The sequence below is a fragment of the Lissotriton helveticus genome, chromosome 11 (genome assembly GCF_964261635.1).
Source record: "Lissotriton helveticus chromosome 11, aLisHel1.1, whole genome shotgun sequence".
In the NCBI taxonomy this organism is placed as follows: Eukaryota; Metazoa; Chordata; class Amphibia; order Caudata; family Salamandridae; genus Lissotriton; species Lissotriton helveticus.
In genome coordinates, this window is record NC_136072.1 from 539,061,494 (window position 1) to 539,078,964 (window position 17,471).

Genomic DNA, 17,471 nt, shown 5'->3' on the forward strand with positions numbered 1-17,471 from the left:
GTAGCAGCCTTTCTTTCTGTTTTAGTCAGGGGTCAAAATGCAAGCCACACCTATTGGCTTTACCAATGCCTGTTGCACTTTGTTATGGTCCCAATGAGTAAACTCAGCACCTTAAGACCCTTCTGGGTAAGTAGCCACGCTATATAAATTCCTAATTGATTTATTGATTGATGTTGTTGGGGAACTGGTCTCCTTAAAGCACGTCCTCCTTACTCTTCAGGCTCACCACCTGTCAGTGACATATAAAGTGTGCACCCCAACACCCCTAGTACTGGCCTACTGTAATTTCCTAGGATCACTAATTTTGCTGGGTTTCTAGCTTACTTGTCACTCAATGTGACAGTACCAAAGCACGTTCGTCGTTGGCTTCAAAAGAGAGGGGACAGGAATGATTGCCATTTTGGCGATTGTTGGCTTTTTCCAGTTATGTCTCTGTGTTTTTTTCCTGCAATATGTGACTCTTGTACAGTGTATGCCGTGTGAACTGAGTCTTTTCTAGGTGCCTGGGTGAATTCAAGTTGTTGACGGTGTTCCTGATGGGACACTTTGAGAGCTGAGGCTGAAGGCAGTGTGAATTTCTCACAGTGCCTGTCAGTGGGTCATAAAAGTGTGCAGACGACATGCACATCCAGGGCCTTATTTATGAATGCCTTGCAACACTTTTGCACCGCCGTTGTATCACTTTTCATGACGCAGCGGCGACGTAAACAACACACCACGTTGCGCCATATTCACAAGGTACCTCATCTCGACAGATGCATTACCTTGTAAAGCCCTGCGCCGCATTATACCTGCATCAGGTACAATGTATGCAGGGTGGGCATTCCCACGTAAATAAAAAAGGGTCGTAGAAGTGTTGCAGTAAAATCTATGATATTTCACTTGACACTTCAAGGATGCCACTGCATCAAAATCTTACGCCTGTCTAATGGCAGGCGTAAAGGTGATACTGTGCCATAGTTACAGTCCTGCCCTATGCATTGCTGGAGTTGCGTCATGCTTACAACACAACTCCAGCAATGCGTGACTTTTGCGCCAACAGCTACGTCAGGATTCCTGACATATCTGTCATTCCCTGTGACATGGAGCGCCAGCCATTAAATACTACGCATCCATTGTGTCGCAAGGAGGGCGCAGTGAAAACTGTTGCATCACTTTTGTATCACAATGCAACAGTTTTCATAAATGAGGCCCCTAATTCTTTGCCTTTGAGAGCACACATAGCAGCAATCATATAAATCTGTGAATTTTAATTGTGAAAAAATGTGTGAAAGGGGCCCACAGCTGCTGAGATATGGGTAGTATTAAAGAAAAAGACAGTGTTACTTAGTAACTTTTAATTTACAGTCTAATATTTTGTATTCCATCTGTTTGATACTGCTAACAAGCATTTGCAAAACCAATAGGTTAATCTTGTTTTAAGCCTGTGTCCGTTCTTGCTATATGCCTGGTTCAGAGAGGCACCCAAATACTGTTAAGGTGGTGGGTGTGCCGTGTGACAGGATTTTATTACGTTTCAAGCTATGCCCTTAACTAGATAGGCGACGCCTCTTGGCAAACATTCCCAGTTATGCTTCTTTGGCCACTCTCTTGGAGAAGCCCCACATTTGAGCGAATCCTCACCCTTTCGTCTCCCTGAACTCTGCTTTGAGGTGTGGAGTATTGTACTTTACAGGTCGACTGCTACGACTGAATCCCAAGTTTTGATTTAAACGGAAGAACAAGTCATTGCCCTGAACAACCACTAGATGGCAGGAATGTACATAGAATGTAAAAATGTAACATGAAAGAGGTAAAACTAGTGTTAGAAGTGAGGTCTGCCTGTACAAAAATTAGGTAAATTACCTAAAGTCGGTAATATTTCTCATATCATCAGTAAATAGTTCAAACAGTAAATTTGAGAAGAAAACACTTTAAAATATGCTCTACAACTACAATCAGCACTGTAATCAAAGGCGGAAAGGCCAGTTTAACAAGCATTTGCAATGCAATAGTTCTCGCATTTGCGAGAGTTTAAGCTTTTGGCATTTTAAATGACTATACCTTTTCTTTATCTGTTTTGCTAATTAGCACATAAATAAAAGGCATTGTCATTTACAATGCCAATAGCTCAAACTCTTGTAAATGCGAGACCTATTCAAAGAAACGGCCGCCATTGTCCCGGGCTGCTAGGAAAGTGAAAGCGCGCATGGTGCACTGAATGTTGCAGGAAAGCATGTCTTCCTGCTGTAGGAGAAACTCATTAAAGAAAATAGTGCTTACAGTCAAAAAAAGACGTACAGTGTAACAACAGAGGTAAAATGGCCAGTCCTCATTGGAGGTTACACATGAAGACAATGCGGTACTAAGGGGGGACTAAAAGCCTATTAACGAATCAGAAGTTAGCATTTACGAAGGGCAATGACACACCTCAATGACAAATATGGGCGTAGAGTGGGCAGGGCTTCTATTCCACACTCCAATACATCATGCTGCAGAGCAGCGCATGCGCTGCCCCGGCTTGAACTAATAAAAATAAATACAGCTGGTTTCACATAAAGTTCTACTTGATTAGCTTGTCTGGGCCTTTATAGCAGTGGTCGAATTGTGCAGGATCAGCAGGGCGTGTCCCTACTTCTTTTATTCAATAGATTCCCCAGACCAACTTTTTTTATTTTAAATATACAACCCAGGACGGCAGAAATAGCCACGGCCTACAGATAAGGCTCAGCATTCATGGCCATTAGGGGACGGGCGGGTGGGCTGAGAAGGAAAGGGACTCTTTTCCTTCTTGCCCAGAGAAGACAAGAATAGTGTCCACTTCTGCTCTGCTGCTGGCAGCTGCCCCCTCTCTTTCTTCCTCTTATTCCCTCTCTTTCTTTCTAGCACCTCCTCACTTACTGAAAACCGTGACTTCAAGAAACGGTTCTCACCCGCTCTTTCCCTCTTTTGATTATTTGTTCCCTTGTGAAAAAGACCCAAAAGAACAAGTTACTTACCTTCGGTAACGCTTTTTCTGGTAGATACTATATCTGCCTGTGGATTCCTCACCTTGTGAATATCCCCTTGCGTCAGCAACATTCGGAAATTCTCTTCGTAGCCTCGCGCCGACGTGGACCAGGACGTCATAGAGACACGACCTCGCTCGCGACTCCGCTGACGTCACCGACGCCTACAATAGGCCCACGCCGGCGTGATGACATCAGTTCCGCCCTTTTTTCCGTGCCATCGAGGCACACGGACGGACCAATGACAGTAGAAATGCATACAGTATACACAGTACACAATAGTAAAGGTAAAACACACAGTGTGAAGCAAAAGCAGGAAAGCTATTGAAACATTCCCTGATAACAAACTATAAATACATTACATCACAGTAACACTGGTATAGAAGAGTGGACAACGGGGAGGCGGGTGGGTCAGTGAGGAATCCACAGGCAGATATAGTATCTACCAGAAAAAGCGTTACCGAAGGTAAGTAACTTGTTCTTCTGATAGATACATCTGCCGTGTGGATTCCTCACCTTGTGAATAGAGTACCACAGCAGTCCCCACTCCCGGAGGAGGGTGTCCACTCTTCTAAACCAGGAAATCCTGAAGGACAGAACGCGCAAAATGACCGTCCCTCCTCACCTCGGAATCCAAGCAGTAATGCTTCGCGAAAGTGTGGAGGGAAGAGCAAGTTGCCGCTCTACAAATATCCTCAACAGGCACACCTCTAGCCAACGCAGAGTTTGATGACTTAGCCCTTGTAGAATGAGCCCTTATACCCTCTGGTGGTTCCTTACCGGCCAAAGAGTAGCAGATCTTTATGCAGAGGACGATCCATCTTGACAAGGTTCTTTTATGGACCGCTCTTCCTTTCTTGCAGCCAGCAAACCCAATGAAGAGCTGGTCTTCCAAACAAAAGTCCTTGGATCTGTCCAAGTAAAAGGACACCGCCCTCTTAGGGTCCAGACGGTGCAGTCTCTCTTCCTCCTTAGAAGGGTGAGGGGGAGGATAGAAGGCAGGTAGGGTAATAGACTGTCCTAGATGGAAGGGAGTTTCCACCTTAGGCAGAAAAGCAGCCCTGGTCCTGAGAACCATTCGATCAGCATGAATGGTCAAGAAAGGGGGCTTGTAACTAAGAGCTTGAAGCTCACTTACCCTCCTTGCCGAGGTTATTGCAACGAGGAAGACCGTTTTAAGGGTAAGAAGCCTCATGGGACACTTGTGAAGAGGCTCAAAAGGAGCACCCATTAAAAATGTCAAAACTAGATTCAAATCCCACTAAGGCACAATAAAAGGGGTAGGAGGGAACTTATTAGTAAGGCCCTTCAAAAACCTTAAAACTATAGGAGATTTAAAAAGAGAAGGCTGGTCAGGCAAACAGATAAAAGCCGACAGCGCAGAAAGATAACCCTTCACAGTGGCAACAGCAAGCCCCTGCTGAGCCAGAGAAAGGGCAAACTGGAGAACATCAGACAAATGGGCTCTCAAAGGGTCAATAGACTTTTCCCCACACCACGTGACAAATTTCGACCATCTATAAGAATAAATGGACTTAGTGGAGTCACGCCTGGCTGACAAGATGACATCCACAACGTCAGGCGGGAGGGAAAAGGAAATCAGGTTGCCCCGTTCAATCTCCAGGCATGAAGGTGTAAGGTCTGGAGGTGGGGGTGTAGAACCTGCCCCTCCATCTGAGAGAGGAGATCTGCCCTGAGAGGGAGACGGAGCGGCGGGTGAGAGGAGAGGTGGAGAAGATCTGTATACCACACCCTTCTTGGCCAATCCGGGGCGACCAATATGACTTGGGCCCAGTCTTGGCGAATCTTCCTCAGAACTCGAGGAATCAAAGGTATGGGAGGAAACGCGTAAAGGAGTTGATTTCCCCAACTCAACTGAAACGCATCCCCCAAGGCTCCTTGCATCGGAAACTGGAGACTGCAGAACGACAGGCAATGAGCATTCTCGCGAGTGGCGAACAGGTCCACCCGAGGAGTCCCCCACATCTGAAAGATGTCGCGAACCACCTCCGGATGGAGCCTCCACTCGTGGTCGGCAGAGAACTGCCGACTGAGACTGTCTGCACGAACGTTCAGAACCCCGGCCAGATGATTTGCCATCAGACAAATCTGATGATCCTGAACCCAGGACCAGAGACGCAGAGCCTCTCTGCAGAGACACTGCGACCCCACTCCTCCCTGCTTGTTGATGTACCACATCGCGGTCGTGTTGTCCGTCAGGACTTGGACCGAACGACCGCGAAGGGAAGGGTGGAAGGCCTTGAGCGCTAAACGAATCGCCCGCAATTCTGGAAGGTTGATGTGAAGCAACCTTTCCTCTGGAGACCAAAGGCCCTTGACCTCCAGATCCCCCAGATGAGCACCCCACCCTAGAGTGGATGCATCCGTAATCACTGTGGCCACCGATGGAGACAGCTGAAAAGGCTTTCCTTGAGACAGATTGCCTTCCACGCTCCACCAAGACAGATCCGCCGCAGCTTCTCTGGAGATCCTCACAGACTCCCTGAGATCTCCGTTGTGCTGATACCACTGCCTGCGGAGGCACCACTGGAGGGCCCTCATGTGCCAGCGTGCATGGTTGACCAACAGAATGCAAGAAGCCATCAGACCGAGCAGGCGAAGGACCTTCAGGACTGGAACGACCGCTCCATTGTAAAATAAAGGAATCATTTCCTGTATGTCGCGAATCCTTTGAGAGGGAGGGATGCACGACATACAGTTGTGTCCAGTACAGCACATATGAACAGGTTGCGCTGGGAGGGCACCAGGTGAGATTTGGGTACGTTTATCGAAAAACCCAACCTGTACAACTGGGTTGTCTCTCGCAGATGATGAAGCACAGTCTCTGACGACTCTGCTTTGATCAGCCAGTCGTCCAGATACGGGAATACAGGAATCCCTGATCTTCTGAGATGCGCCGCCACCACTGCCATCACCTTGGTGAAGACCCGAGGCGCAGTAGTAAGTCCAAACGGAAGGACCGCAAACTGGTAGTGCTGCGATCCCACCGTAAAACGGAGATACCTCCTGTGCGACTTCAGGATTGGAATATGAAAATACGCATCCTGCAAGTCGAGTGACATCATCCAGTCTTCTTCCAGCAGCGCCTGAAGAACCTGAGCAAGGGTGAGCATCTTGAATTTCTCCTGCTTCAGATAAAAATTCAAGATCCTGAGATCCAGGATTGAACGAAGTCTGCCATGCTTCTTGGGAATCAGGAAATACCGGGAGTAGCATCCCTGACCCCTTTCCTGCTCTGGGACCACCTCTATCGCACCTTTTCTCAATAGAGTTTGGACTTCCTCCTGAAGGAGTAACAGATGTTCCTCTGAGCAATACCCCTGGCAAGGAGGGTAATTAGGAGGGAATTCCCGAAAGGGAAGGGCATACCCATTTTCTACGAGATTGAGAACCCAAAGATCTGATGTAACCGATTCCCAATCTCGTAGAAAGTGGGTAAGCCGACCCCCCACTGGGCCTACATGATCCTGAATGGCGGATCTAGGGCTGCTTTTCTGTGGCTGGGGGGTTGGAAGAGGCGGAGGAGGAGGAGGCTTGACGCCCTCGAGGACTTGCCCTCTGTTTTCCCTTGTATGACCTATACAAGGTATTCTGCTGCTGCTGTTGTTGTTGCTGCTGCTGACCTTGTCTATATGAACGAAAGGAAGAGCGGCCAAACCCTCTAAATTTCCTGGTCGTAGAACCTCTGACCTGAAGGCCAAGAGATCTAGCAGTTGCTCTGCTGTCCTTGAATCTCTCCAAGGCAGTGTCTGCTTTCCTTCCAAAGAGCCCCTCACCATCGAAAGGTAAATCCAATAGAGCAGACTGCACATCAGCTGAAAAATCAGACGACTTCAACCAGGCTGAACGCCTCGTGGCAACCGCCGTGCCCATGATCCTTGCCACAGAATCCGTAGTATCAAGCCCACTTTGAATGACCTGACGGGCTGCCGCTTGAGAATCAGACAAAGCTTCCTCAAAGTCTTTTCTGTTATCCTCAGGAACCTTAGGGATTAATGAACGCATAGAGTCCATAAGAGCATGAATATATCTACCCATAAGGCAAGTGGCATTAGAAGACTTCAATGCCATACTAGCTGAAGAAAAAGTCTTTTTTGCAACTTGATCCTGTTTCTTGGCCTCTATGTCGCCAGGCACCTGCGGAAAAGCACCAACTGACTTTTTAGAACAAGCGGCCTGAATTACCAAACTCTCAGGAGAAGGATGAGAAGACAAGAAAGCAGGATCCTCAGGAGCCACTCTATACCTCCTAGCCACACTTTTTGAAACTGCAGGAGCAGAAAAAGGTTTCTTCCATACCTCCATAATGGGATCCTTTAAAGCATCATTAAATGGCAGTAAAGGTTCCACTGCCGAATTTGGAGAATGAAGGACCTCCGTCAGTAAATTTGACTTAAATTCGACAGTAGGCAAAGTGAAACCCAAAAGTCCTGCTGCCTTCTTCATGACAACATGATATGGTTGAACATCCCTGGAGGGCGCATCAGGTCCTGAAGGTAAAGACCACTCTGGGAAAAATTCGAGACCACTCGCCTCTGCTAGGTCCTCAAAATAACTCCCCTCCAGCTCACCTTCCTCCACTTCAGAAGAAGAATCACCAATTCTCTGTTCATCAAGAAGACGTTGAGCTTCTCTTCGAGACCTCATTTTAACTCGAAGTGCAGTCGAATCCAGCGCCGAATCCGACGGCGCCGGAGCCGACTTCGGAATCGAATCCGAGGGCTTGGAAGGTTGTTCCATAGATTTGCTAGGAGCCGGCGACGTCGGAGCCGGAGTCGTCGACTTCGGCCGAGCCGGCGTCGATACCGGCGTCGACCTCGGTGGAGCCTGGTACTGCCACAGCGGGGTCGGGGCTGGCATATACGGCATGAAAGGTGCCGGAGCATATGAGTGAGGAACACCCAAATTAAAAGCCATAGGACCCATGGGACCCGAAGGTGCTCCAGAGGGGTACCACGATCTTGAGAAAACACCATACATTGCGTTCAAAAACGCAGAGGGGTCCTGACCTGGAGTCGGGAATGGTGGATGCTCAGGCTGATCTCGAGGCAGGTTAGAATCTGTTTCCACAACAGGATTCGAAGTCTCCTCCTCAATAGGAACTCCATCGGTGTCACCTGGAGCCGGAGATGGAGTCGGAGACGGAGCCGGAGTCGGATCCAGGACTGGAGTCGGAGAATGGACCATCGACTCCGAAGGCGAAGCCTCACCTTCTTGATCCGACACTTGCGGAGGAATTACCTTCGATTTCATCCTCTTGGGAGACTTCGATCTAGAACCAGACTTATCACCTGAATGATGACGGGATTCATGCCTCCTTTTCTTATGCTTCTTACGAGAACCGGAAGCGTGATCAGACGAAGACTTCGAGGCCGACGCCTCTCGAGATCTCGACCTGGATCTCGACTTCGATCTCTTCGAGTGCTTCGAGGATCTTTTAACTTTACTCGCCTTTAGCTTAGCCACAAGAAGTTTTGATTCTCTTTCTCGAAGAGCCTTCAGATTCATCTTCTGACATGATGAACACTCATCAACGTCGTGATCCGAACTCAAGCACCAGATGCAGTGTTGGTGAGGGTCCGTAACGGACATCATCTTCCCACACTCTCTACAAGGTTTAAACCCTGTTTTCTTTGTCGACATGACAACCGAGCAAAAATGTCAGAGAATGGAGAATCGAGGAAATAAAGTAACAATATACTATAAGCTACAGAGTATCCCGAAACCGTTAGCGTCAACGACGCGGAAAAAGGGAACTGATGTCATCACGCCGGCGTGGGCCTATTGTAGGCGTCGGTGACGTCAGCGGAGTCGCGAGCGAGGTCGTGTCTCTATGACGTCCTGGTCCACGTCGGCGCGAGGCTACGAAGAGAATTTCCGAATGTTGCTGACGCAAGGGGATATTCACAAGGTGAGGAATCCACACGGCAGATGTATCTATCAGAAAAGAAAAACACTTTTGCTAAAAAATTTCGTCTTTTTCTGACATTTTTCTATTCCAAAGTGCAGCCTTTGGAAGAAGAGGTTAAAAGTATGAAAAATAATGAAATAATGAAATAAAGCAAGACAGAGTAGTCGCAAAGTGGCCAGATAAATTTTATTCACACCCAAACACATTAGCGTCACCTTACAGTTTGCCAGTGAAACACTACTTTTGTTTTCTTGTCTTTTTTTTAACAGCATTGTTTTCCCCAGGTGGGGAAGTGCACCAATCCTGAAGGTACTGCAATGCTTGATTGATGGGCGGATTGGTAAACAAAATGTGTACTGTGGTTCTGTGTTCACAGATGTGGTCTTTTTTAACCATACTGCTTATATTTTGTTAGGATATAAGCAATGGATATTGAAATGTGTCCCTTCTGGACCCTGTAGTCATGTCCTTAACTTTTCAGGCAAAAGCACTCACTGATTTCTGAATAGTGAGTGTAAAAGTGTTATGGTAACCATGTTGTTCCTGCTTACATTTCACACACTTTATTGAATCTTGCATTCCCTATGAGTGTTTACTTTTTCCATGATGTTGGTACTTTTTTTAGGCAGCATTTTGCTCTCGTCTAGTGTGTAATTTGAATTGAGTCACATCCAGGTGTTTATAGCGGGGCTCAGATGGGCTTTAGTTGAAGGCAGTGCAAGTTTCTCTCAGTGGGACAGACTGGTGTTCAGTGGGGGAGAGGATATGGCACTATGGTCAGAGCTGCCAAAATTGGAACTGGGGAACCAGGTTCAGCCTTCATGACCAGTCCACCAGACCACTCTCCTGAGGGAGCACATCCCATGCTAGACCTTAGAAACCCAGGTGTCTTAGCACCATCAGGTGGATCCTAGTAGTGGCAAGTGTAGGTTAACCTTGAAGGCCTGTCCACCACAACACATACTAAAGTTCACCTCCAGTCTTGCGGGCAGGTCTATGAAGCAGCACACCCTGGAGCAAAAGTGACTCTGTCACTGAGGTTACAGGACCCTTTAGAAGGGTCGGCTCTAGGCCGGTGCGACCGGTGTGACCGCACCGGACGCTGACCTGGGGTGGGGGCATTGTGTTTGCAAGTATATTAAAGCTGCTTGCTGCCTCCTTCCTGGCCTCCAGCAATTTTCAGCAACTATAAAAATGTCATGACAACTCCGGTGATTAATGTTTTTCCTAGGAGTTTAGTCTATTGGAGGTTTTGACTTATGGTAAGGTAGCGCAGATGGTTAATGTGCCTGCTGCAAAGAACATGTACCATGCCGATCACAAAGTGCACATAAAGTAAATAGGTCAGTGGGTTACTGCTTTTGTCAGAGAGATCCTTTTGGTACTTGCAGTTTATAAGTTAAAATCCTAACAGTGAGCAATAACTATCATCTAAGAGCTACATGCAAACTGCAAGGTATAAATTAGAGTGTTATGGTTTTTCCCCAAGTCTTTGATTATCCTAATGTTGCAAAAAGGGTTCATTCAGATGGAAATCCATTCTGATTACTAAAGAGAACCCCCAACTATGGTATTCCGGTTTAAATTCTGAGTTTGTGTTTCTCCAGACCAAGCACTATTAAACTATATTGCCCACTAGTATGGTTGTCCTGTGACTCCTACACCTTATAGTCCTTTGTCTTATGTAATTTCCTATGCAGTGATTTACACACGTACACTGGTATGACTGGTGCTGTAAATCAAATTAAATGCATCTGAGAGAGAGCGTGGTTATGGAGACTTGAGGGGCACTGTTAAAGGGTGGATATGAGGGAAACCGTGGTGGAGGTGGTCATTGGGGGATACCAACAAACATTGTTGCACAGGGTGCCACCAGCGCTAAAGCCAGCCCTGCCCTTGAGGCCAGTCCGCCTCACCCATTGGTACCTCCATTGGCCTTGTTTCAGCAGTAGTAGCTGCAACCCACCAGGGATCAGCAATGCAGGATTTACACGCACACCAAACTAAGTTTGCAAACCTCACAGTCTCTCTGCTTCATACACAAGCACTTTTAACATGTGCTGCCTGTTTTGGGGGCCAGTGGAATTATGAAGCAAAGGAGGACAAAATTATGCTGCAGTGTTGACTAAATTATGCAGCAAAAAAAAGGCTGGAGCGTAATGCAGTATATTTTCTGATACTTTATTATTTTGACATTTTTACACATGCTAACAGTCTCTGCAAAGATTGTGCCTTATTAGTACCAGTGATCAGTCAAACTTTGCAAAGGGCTGTCCACTTCGCAGCAACAAAAGTCACATGTGTTTGTAACTTTTGATCCATTTGAGCTACAATCAATTTAGTTGTTAAGTTGTCAGATTATACAGCAGATGTTGTATTATGTGGAAAATATGGCAGAGCCATAATTATATAGAAAACCTTTGCAAACTAGGATATTTTGCCATTCATGTTTGAAGTGCTCTTGTGGGAAAAGGGAGTAGAAGTGCTGATGGCAGAAACTCGATGGCTCGGAAACAAATGGCTTGTGCTTCCGCTTTTAAGCGTACTTGGGACATTCTGTGATTGAAACATCCCACTTAGTGAATGTATTTAATGTCAATAACTCATATTAAACCTTACATAATCATGTGTATCCATTGGTTGAATTAAATAACATAAAAAGCTGTAAATGATCAGTGAAATGCCAAACAAAAACTAAACATTGGGATGTTTTGTGCATTCTGGCCACACCTCTGACCCTGCCCACTGATCCAATCCTCGGGTTATTCCTGCCCTCTGATTCTCTGCCCACAGTTCCCCTACTTTTTTTCCCCACTTTGACCACTCCTTTGCAGAATCTCATAAGGTGGGCAGAGTGCTGGTATTTCTCTCTGAGAAAGGTGACATCCTTGGTTAGAAGGGCAGCCTATGTTTGGTTTGATCGGTGTTTGTGTTGCTGATGTTTATAACCAGAGCGTTTGATAACAGTCTCCTCTTTTTGTGTCTCCATAGGATCTCACTTCAACCCCTAACCACTAGCCCCCACCCGCCATCATCACCCTGACCCATCCCCAAAGCAGACAAGGAGGCGGGCCGGGCCAGATGGATGCAGATCTGGCTGTACTTGTTTCTATAGGCTAACGGCATGGAGAAAACATGGTCTGTTCGCATGAGGACCTGACGCATGACCCACTATTACTGGACCAGGCTGGAGGACCTTCCCGTGGCGGGTGGGGGCAGACTGGGGCAGGCGCCAGCTCCTTCTGCCCCTCCTCAGATTGCCAAAGTCCCGCCTCTGCCAGAGCATTGGCCCGTACCATCACAGGGAAGGAAGTTGGCGTGAACGTCTGTCGTGCAATGACACTGCCCTCTCTATAACTTATTTCCTTCTCACGAGGGATGTCTTCCACACCGACCTTTAATGTAAAAACTGGAATCTGCCATTGTTGACCCTGGAGCGGCTCTGGGCGCCAGGGCTTTACTTCGCATGTCTGGATATCAGCGGACCTGAGGAGCCATCGCATGGTGCCTGGACGGGGTGAAAGCTGCCCAGCCATGACAGAGCCTGACCCACATTCAAGCTCTCGCATTACTCCCCACCAGAGCTGTGTACTCACTGTGGGCACTGGTGTTCAGTGCTGGTAACATTGGCAGTACCCCCAGAGCGATCCTTGGGAGCCGCCCATGTGTGCCCAAGCATGTCGGCACATTGTGCAGGGGACTCATTCTGCACTCTGGAGCACAATGTGCAAACTCTTCTGCAATTTAGCTTTGTGGGTACCAAATAAAGAAATACTATGCAAAATAAAAGGAAAAAAAACATGAGCATGCACTTAGTAGGGACGGAGGAAACGAGGGAAGTACAGCCCCTGAATATCAGTGCAGGCTCGGCGTGAGCAGGAGTTAGGCTGAGGCCTAATCACTTTACTTTACAAGAATCCAATGTGGGAGGGAGAAAGTGTCAAGCTAGGCCTGGTTCATCTTGAGTGGAAGTGAGCAGGTGGGAGACTTGAGGCCTGTCAGAACTTGGAGTTGGAATGAGCAATAATCAGGCAGAGGCCTAGTTCAGGCCTGAACAGGAGTGAAAAGAAGTTAGGCTGCGGCCTTGTCTTTTCCTAAATTGAAGTATCCATGAGTTAGACCAGGTCTAGTCTCATGCTCGCAGGAAGCAGGCAGATGCCCAGTGCCACTGTGAGAAAAAGGGAGCAAGAGCAAGGGCCAAGACTTATTTCCACCATAGGCATGAGTCAGACTGGATCAGTAAAAGAATATCGGAAACACAAATATTGTGTGGACAGAATATTGTGTCAAAAATCGAGGAAAAGAATATCGAGAAGGTGAGTGCAGATAGGCAAGTGTAAATTTACTATTCTTAACCTCAGATCTGCGTACCTTGAAGATATATATATCGTCAAGGTACATATATGTGGAGTTACATATAGTAAAACTTTACTTACCCATAGAAAATGACCATCACAATATTATTGTCCTCGATATTTTGGACACAATATTATGTCCCACAATATTTGTGTATCCGATATTTTGTCCAAACACGTCAGACTAAGACCTGGTGGATTTATATGGTGCAAGTGTGACACTGAGTCAGGTTAAGGAAGGGGTGGTATTTTTATACCTGTGGAGGATTGCAGTTAAGTGAGGTTGAGGAACTCAGGGAATAGGATGAACAGTTACTGTGATTTTCACGTCTATTCACTAATTTAAAAATGCTTTATGCTGTTTGTATTAGTGTACAATGCTATATGTAGTCCCAAATCATGAAATAATCCTTCTACGGATCAACCAGGGCTGGATACACTGAAGCGGAAAGGAGTAAAGAAGCTATAGCTGAATTTTGACAAAGCCAGGGTCAGAAACGGGGTCAGAGTGAGACACTACCCTTAGAGTGAGGTCAAACTAGGAGTCTGTGACAGTGTGAAGGCCTCTGCACTCCAATCTCAGAACATTTAAGGAGGCACACATCTTTCAGTAGACATTCGTTTTCTGTTCTTTGTCCCATGTTGTGTCCTTAAAATTAAAGATGTATTTTGTTTTTAACACTGGCATCTCATGAGGCATGCAGCACAACGTTCATTTTAAGGGGCAGATTTATGAAGGCCTTGCGCCGCCGGTGCGTCATTTTTAACATGGGAAAAAGTGACGCACCGGCGTCGCAAGGCCTTCATAAATAAGGCCCTAAGTGTTGTCAGAAAGCTAAGCAATTTGAGACTTAACAGGCATGTTGAATTTGATGGAGCTCTCCACTGAATCTTTTTCTCTGCCCCATCAAAATGGTTTTCCACTTAATGATCAGCTCAAATATCAACAACCAGCAGCTGAGATGCCCAGGAGTGCAGACGAAGCTTCAACAACGCCACCCCACCCCCCATCCTCTTATTTCCTGGTCTGCGTGGTCAGTCCTATCCGTGCAGGCCCCCTATCCCATAGCAGCAGTCTCTTTACCTTGCCAACCAACCGAAAAATTGGTCATGAATATTGTATGGGTAATTCTGTAAGATGTATAAGAACTTGGGCAGGTAGATCATTTTGTAAAGGGTCGCCATGCCCGTCAAGGACAGGGATAGGCTTTGCCAGTGGCCCGCGTCCCTCCAATACTCTTCCAGTATCCTACCTAGGTTACAGCTATAGAACAACACTGAGTCGGTCAGCAAGTATTTACCAGCACGCATTTTCCACAGTTGCTCAAAACTAGGACATGCCCTGACGTGGCTTTCCAGGCACACACGTTTTTCTTCTCAAACAGTGGTCAACAGAACTCGAGCTGGGTTAGTAGAAATGTCCTAACTAACAGACTCTCTATAGAGGCAGATAGTGTGGAAGTTGGGGTTTTTGACAAAAGAGGCAATCATGGAAAACGAAAACAGAACTGCACACGGTGTAAAAAGAAATGGCAAACAGAAGTAAAAACCTGAGTTATAAACTACCAGGGGCAGCAGTATACCTGCCTACCAGAGTCCCCCACCACAGTCCCCCACCACAACAAAGAAATCTTTTTTAAGATGGCTGCTGTACGGCGTTTGCAGCCCAGCATTTCCTATTTAAAACGTCTCATCCGTGGTGCTCTGGAGACGTTATTCCAGTCATGTTGTACTATTTTGGTGAACTTTTTTCATGAAAGCACTTTTTCACTGGAAGTCCTGTGATCTGTCAGAAGGAGTTACGCCTTAAAGAAGGATTCGGTTCACTGTCCTTTTTACTCTCTCTCTGTCCCAAAACAGCTCCACTGTCTTGCCTTTGTGGTGAGGTGTTCTAAAGCCTGTAGAAAAGCCGAGCGCACAAGGCCCAAGATGAGCCATTGACCCAGGGTGGGATTTACCCCGGGATCCCCAGCAGTGACAATACAATATCAGTGTCCCTGTGCAATCCCACATCTGTGTAAATGAGTGCTGCAGGGCAGCAGATCGTTTTTTAATGTACAAGTGCTAAAGTGTGGAGGCATAGGACGACAGCACTGGAACACACTGTCAGAAAGTGGCACTCTACTGCTCTAGCAGTGTAATACTACTTCTCGAGATGCAATGTTTCTGCCTTGTCACTCACAAGCTGCTGGAGTGGTCACTTGTTCGCTCTCTGATGGCCTACCGGTGAGACGCAAGCTGTAAGGCTGCACTTGACTCCACACACCTGCAGTGGACTCCAGCATTGGTCACCCTCTCCACTTCACACTCTACCCCGTGCCACATACTGCTCCGGCTTGCCCCCTGAGAACTTTTAAAAAAGCAAAGGTTCAGGCCAAACATCTAGTATGTGGACCCTGAAATAGGAAACTGCAGACTCACTACAGACACCCACTGCAGACAACTGCGAAAAAGGATCGGAGACCTGCTACCTCTAAAGTACCCTGACAAGTGCTTTTAGTTGATTTGAAGTAGTAGTATGATCATGATTACTCCGATATTGATTGACCAAGGATCAGTAATATTGAAGACAAGTTCATATTCTGAAGGACATCACATCTGCAGCCCCATAACTTGCTTTGCATTCTGAAAAGATGGGATGCTTGCAGTGTCACAAATTGCTTGCCATTTTGAAGGTCACAGTACCTGCCCAGTCAGGGCTTGCTTTACATTCAAAAGTACAACTTGCCATCTGTGTCACAAAGCCCTTTCCTCATAAAGATCACAATTCCTCTTTACTCGCAGCTTACTTTCATTCTGAAACTCACCATGCCTGCTGTCAGACCATGCTTTGCATTCTGCAGGTCCCCACACCTACTGCATACCAATTTCTACTCAGCATTTTGTTGGATACCATGCCTGCTACATCTCAGCTTGCTTAGTTTTCTAAGAAACTTCACATAAAATGAACATAAAATGAACATTGTTTAGTGACAAAAAGAAAACTTGCTCACAGTTCTGGTATCAGATATCAGAAAAGTAACTCTCTCCCTCCCTTTATCTGCTCACATTTCCACCCCCTGCTGGACCTGGCATTGCTTCTTTCTTAGAACCCTACCCAGCCCCTCTATTTCCTCTGCTTCGGCTCTGCTGGCACCTTCAATCTTACCTCCTCTCTCCATCTTCTCATCCCCCTCATACTGTTTCACCCTCTGCTTTCTTTTCTTTACTGTATGTACTCTACTCACTCCACCCCTGTTCATCCTCCTTCCCCTATACCCTTCAACCACAGCACCTTCTCTTTCCTCTCTGCTTGGCTCACACTGCTGTTCTCCATTCCTCCTGCTCCTACTGCAGCCTGCACTGGGGGCTTCGTCTTCCAAGAGAAAAACCTCCCTAGAGTGTATGCTTCCACCATGCAAAAAAATAATGTTAATAAATGTGTGTATGGGGTGTATGTGGGCGTGTGAGGGGACTGTAATAAATAGTACAGTACAGATCTGGGAGGTGGATGGCTGGGGGAGTGGGCTCTGTAAAATACTTAATATACTCTTGAATGCAGCGGAATGGACTGGCCTAGTACTCTAGACGCCCACATGGGCAGGCATGGCTTCTTCCCGCCAACGCCACACGCACCTACCGAGCGCGCGCCGCAGGCACGCTCGCCTTGCTCGCAGTAAGGGGGGAGGGGGAGGGACAGAGAATGCTATGGGGTTGCACATTAGAAGCTTTTTAGAGGTTTTAAGATATCTTTATTTTTTTCCTTTTTTATTCTGAAAATGAGCCTGTCGGGTGGACTCCGTTGCCCTCCCTGAACCTGAAAGCTGGGGCAGCGTTGTTTCCACCTGTACACCAGCTGGACAGATTCATAAAGAAATATGCACAATGGCTTCCTGTCTGACTCTTATTATGTAGCGGGGCAGGGGTCGAGGGGGGCTTTGAAAGGGGCGGGAGGAGCTGCGGCCAGCTCATGGAGGTCATTTTGAAATGGATACACAGCACAATAAATAATGTAGAATTTAACATGTTCACCCCATTGCACATAATGCAGATACACGATGAGCTGCTTCCCGTCTGACCTTGATTGGACAACGCTAAAGGTGACACCGTTCCTAGTACAAATACCAAGGCCCCTACTTTATAAGCACGTTGTACTTTAAATCAGTGTGGCCACAAGTGAGTGATAACCCCCGACATTTGTGGCTTTTGTCAAATAGG

At 46.8% G+C, this 17,471-nt stretch overlaps 1 protein-coding gene across 4 annotated transcripts in view; it reads left to right on the forward strand.

Moving 5' to 3' along the window:
* Positions 1-17,141, forward strand: part of ANK1 (ankyrin 1) — a 1,318,767-nt gene extending 1,301,626 nt beyond the window's left edge. For all 4 annotated transcript variants that reach the window (XM_078666235.1, XM_078666236.1, XM_078666234.1 and 1 more), the window contains one exon: positions 11,911-17,141. In XM_078666235.1, the coding sequence (XP_078522361.1) occupies positions 11,911-11,937 (27 nt within the window). In that variant the 3' untranslated portion in view covers positions 11,938-17,141. The remainder of the gene's footprint in view (positions 1-11,910) is intronic.
* Positions 17,142-17,471: the final 330 nt, after the last annotated feature.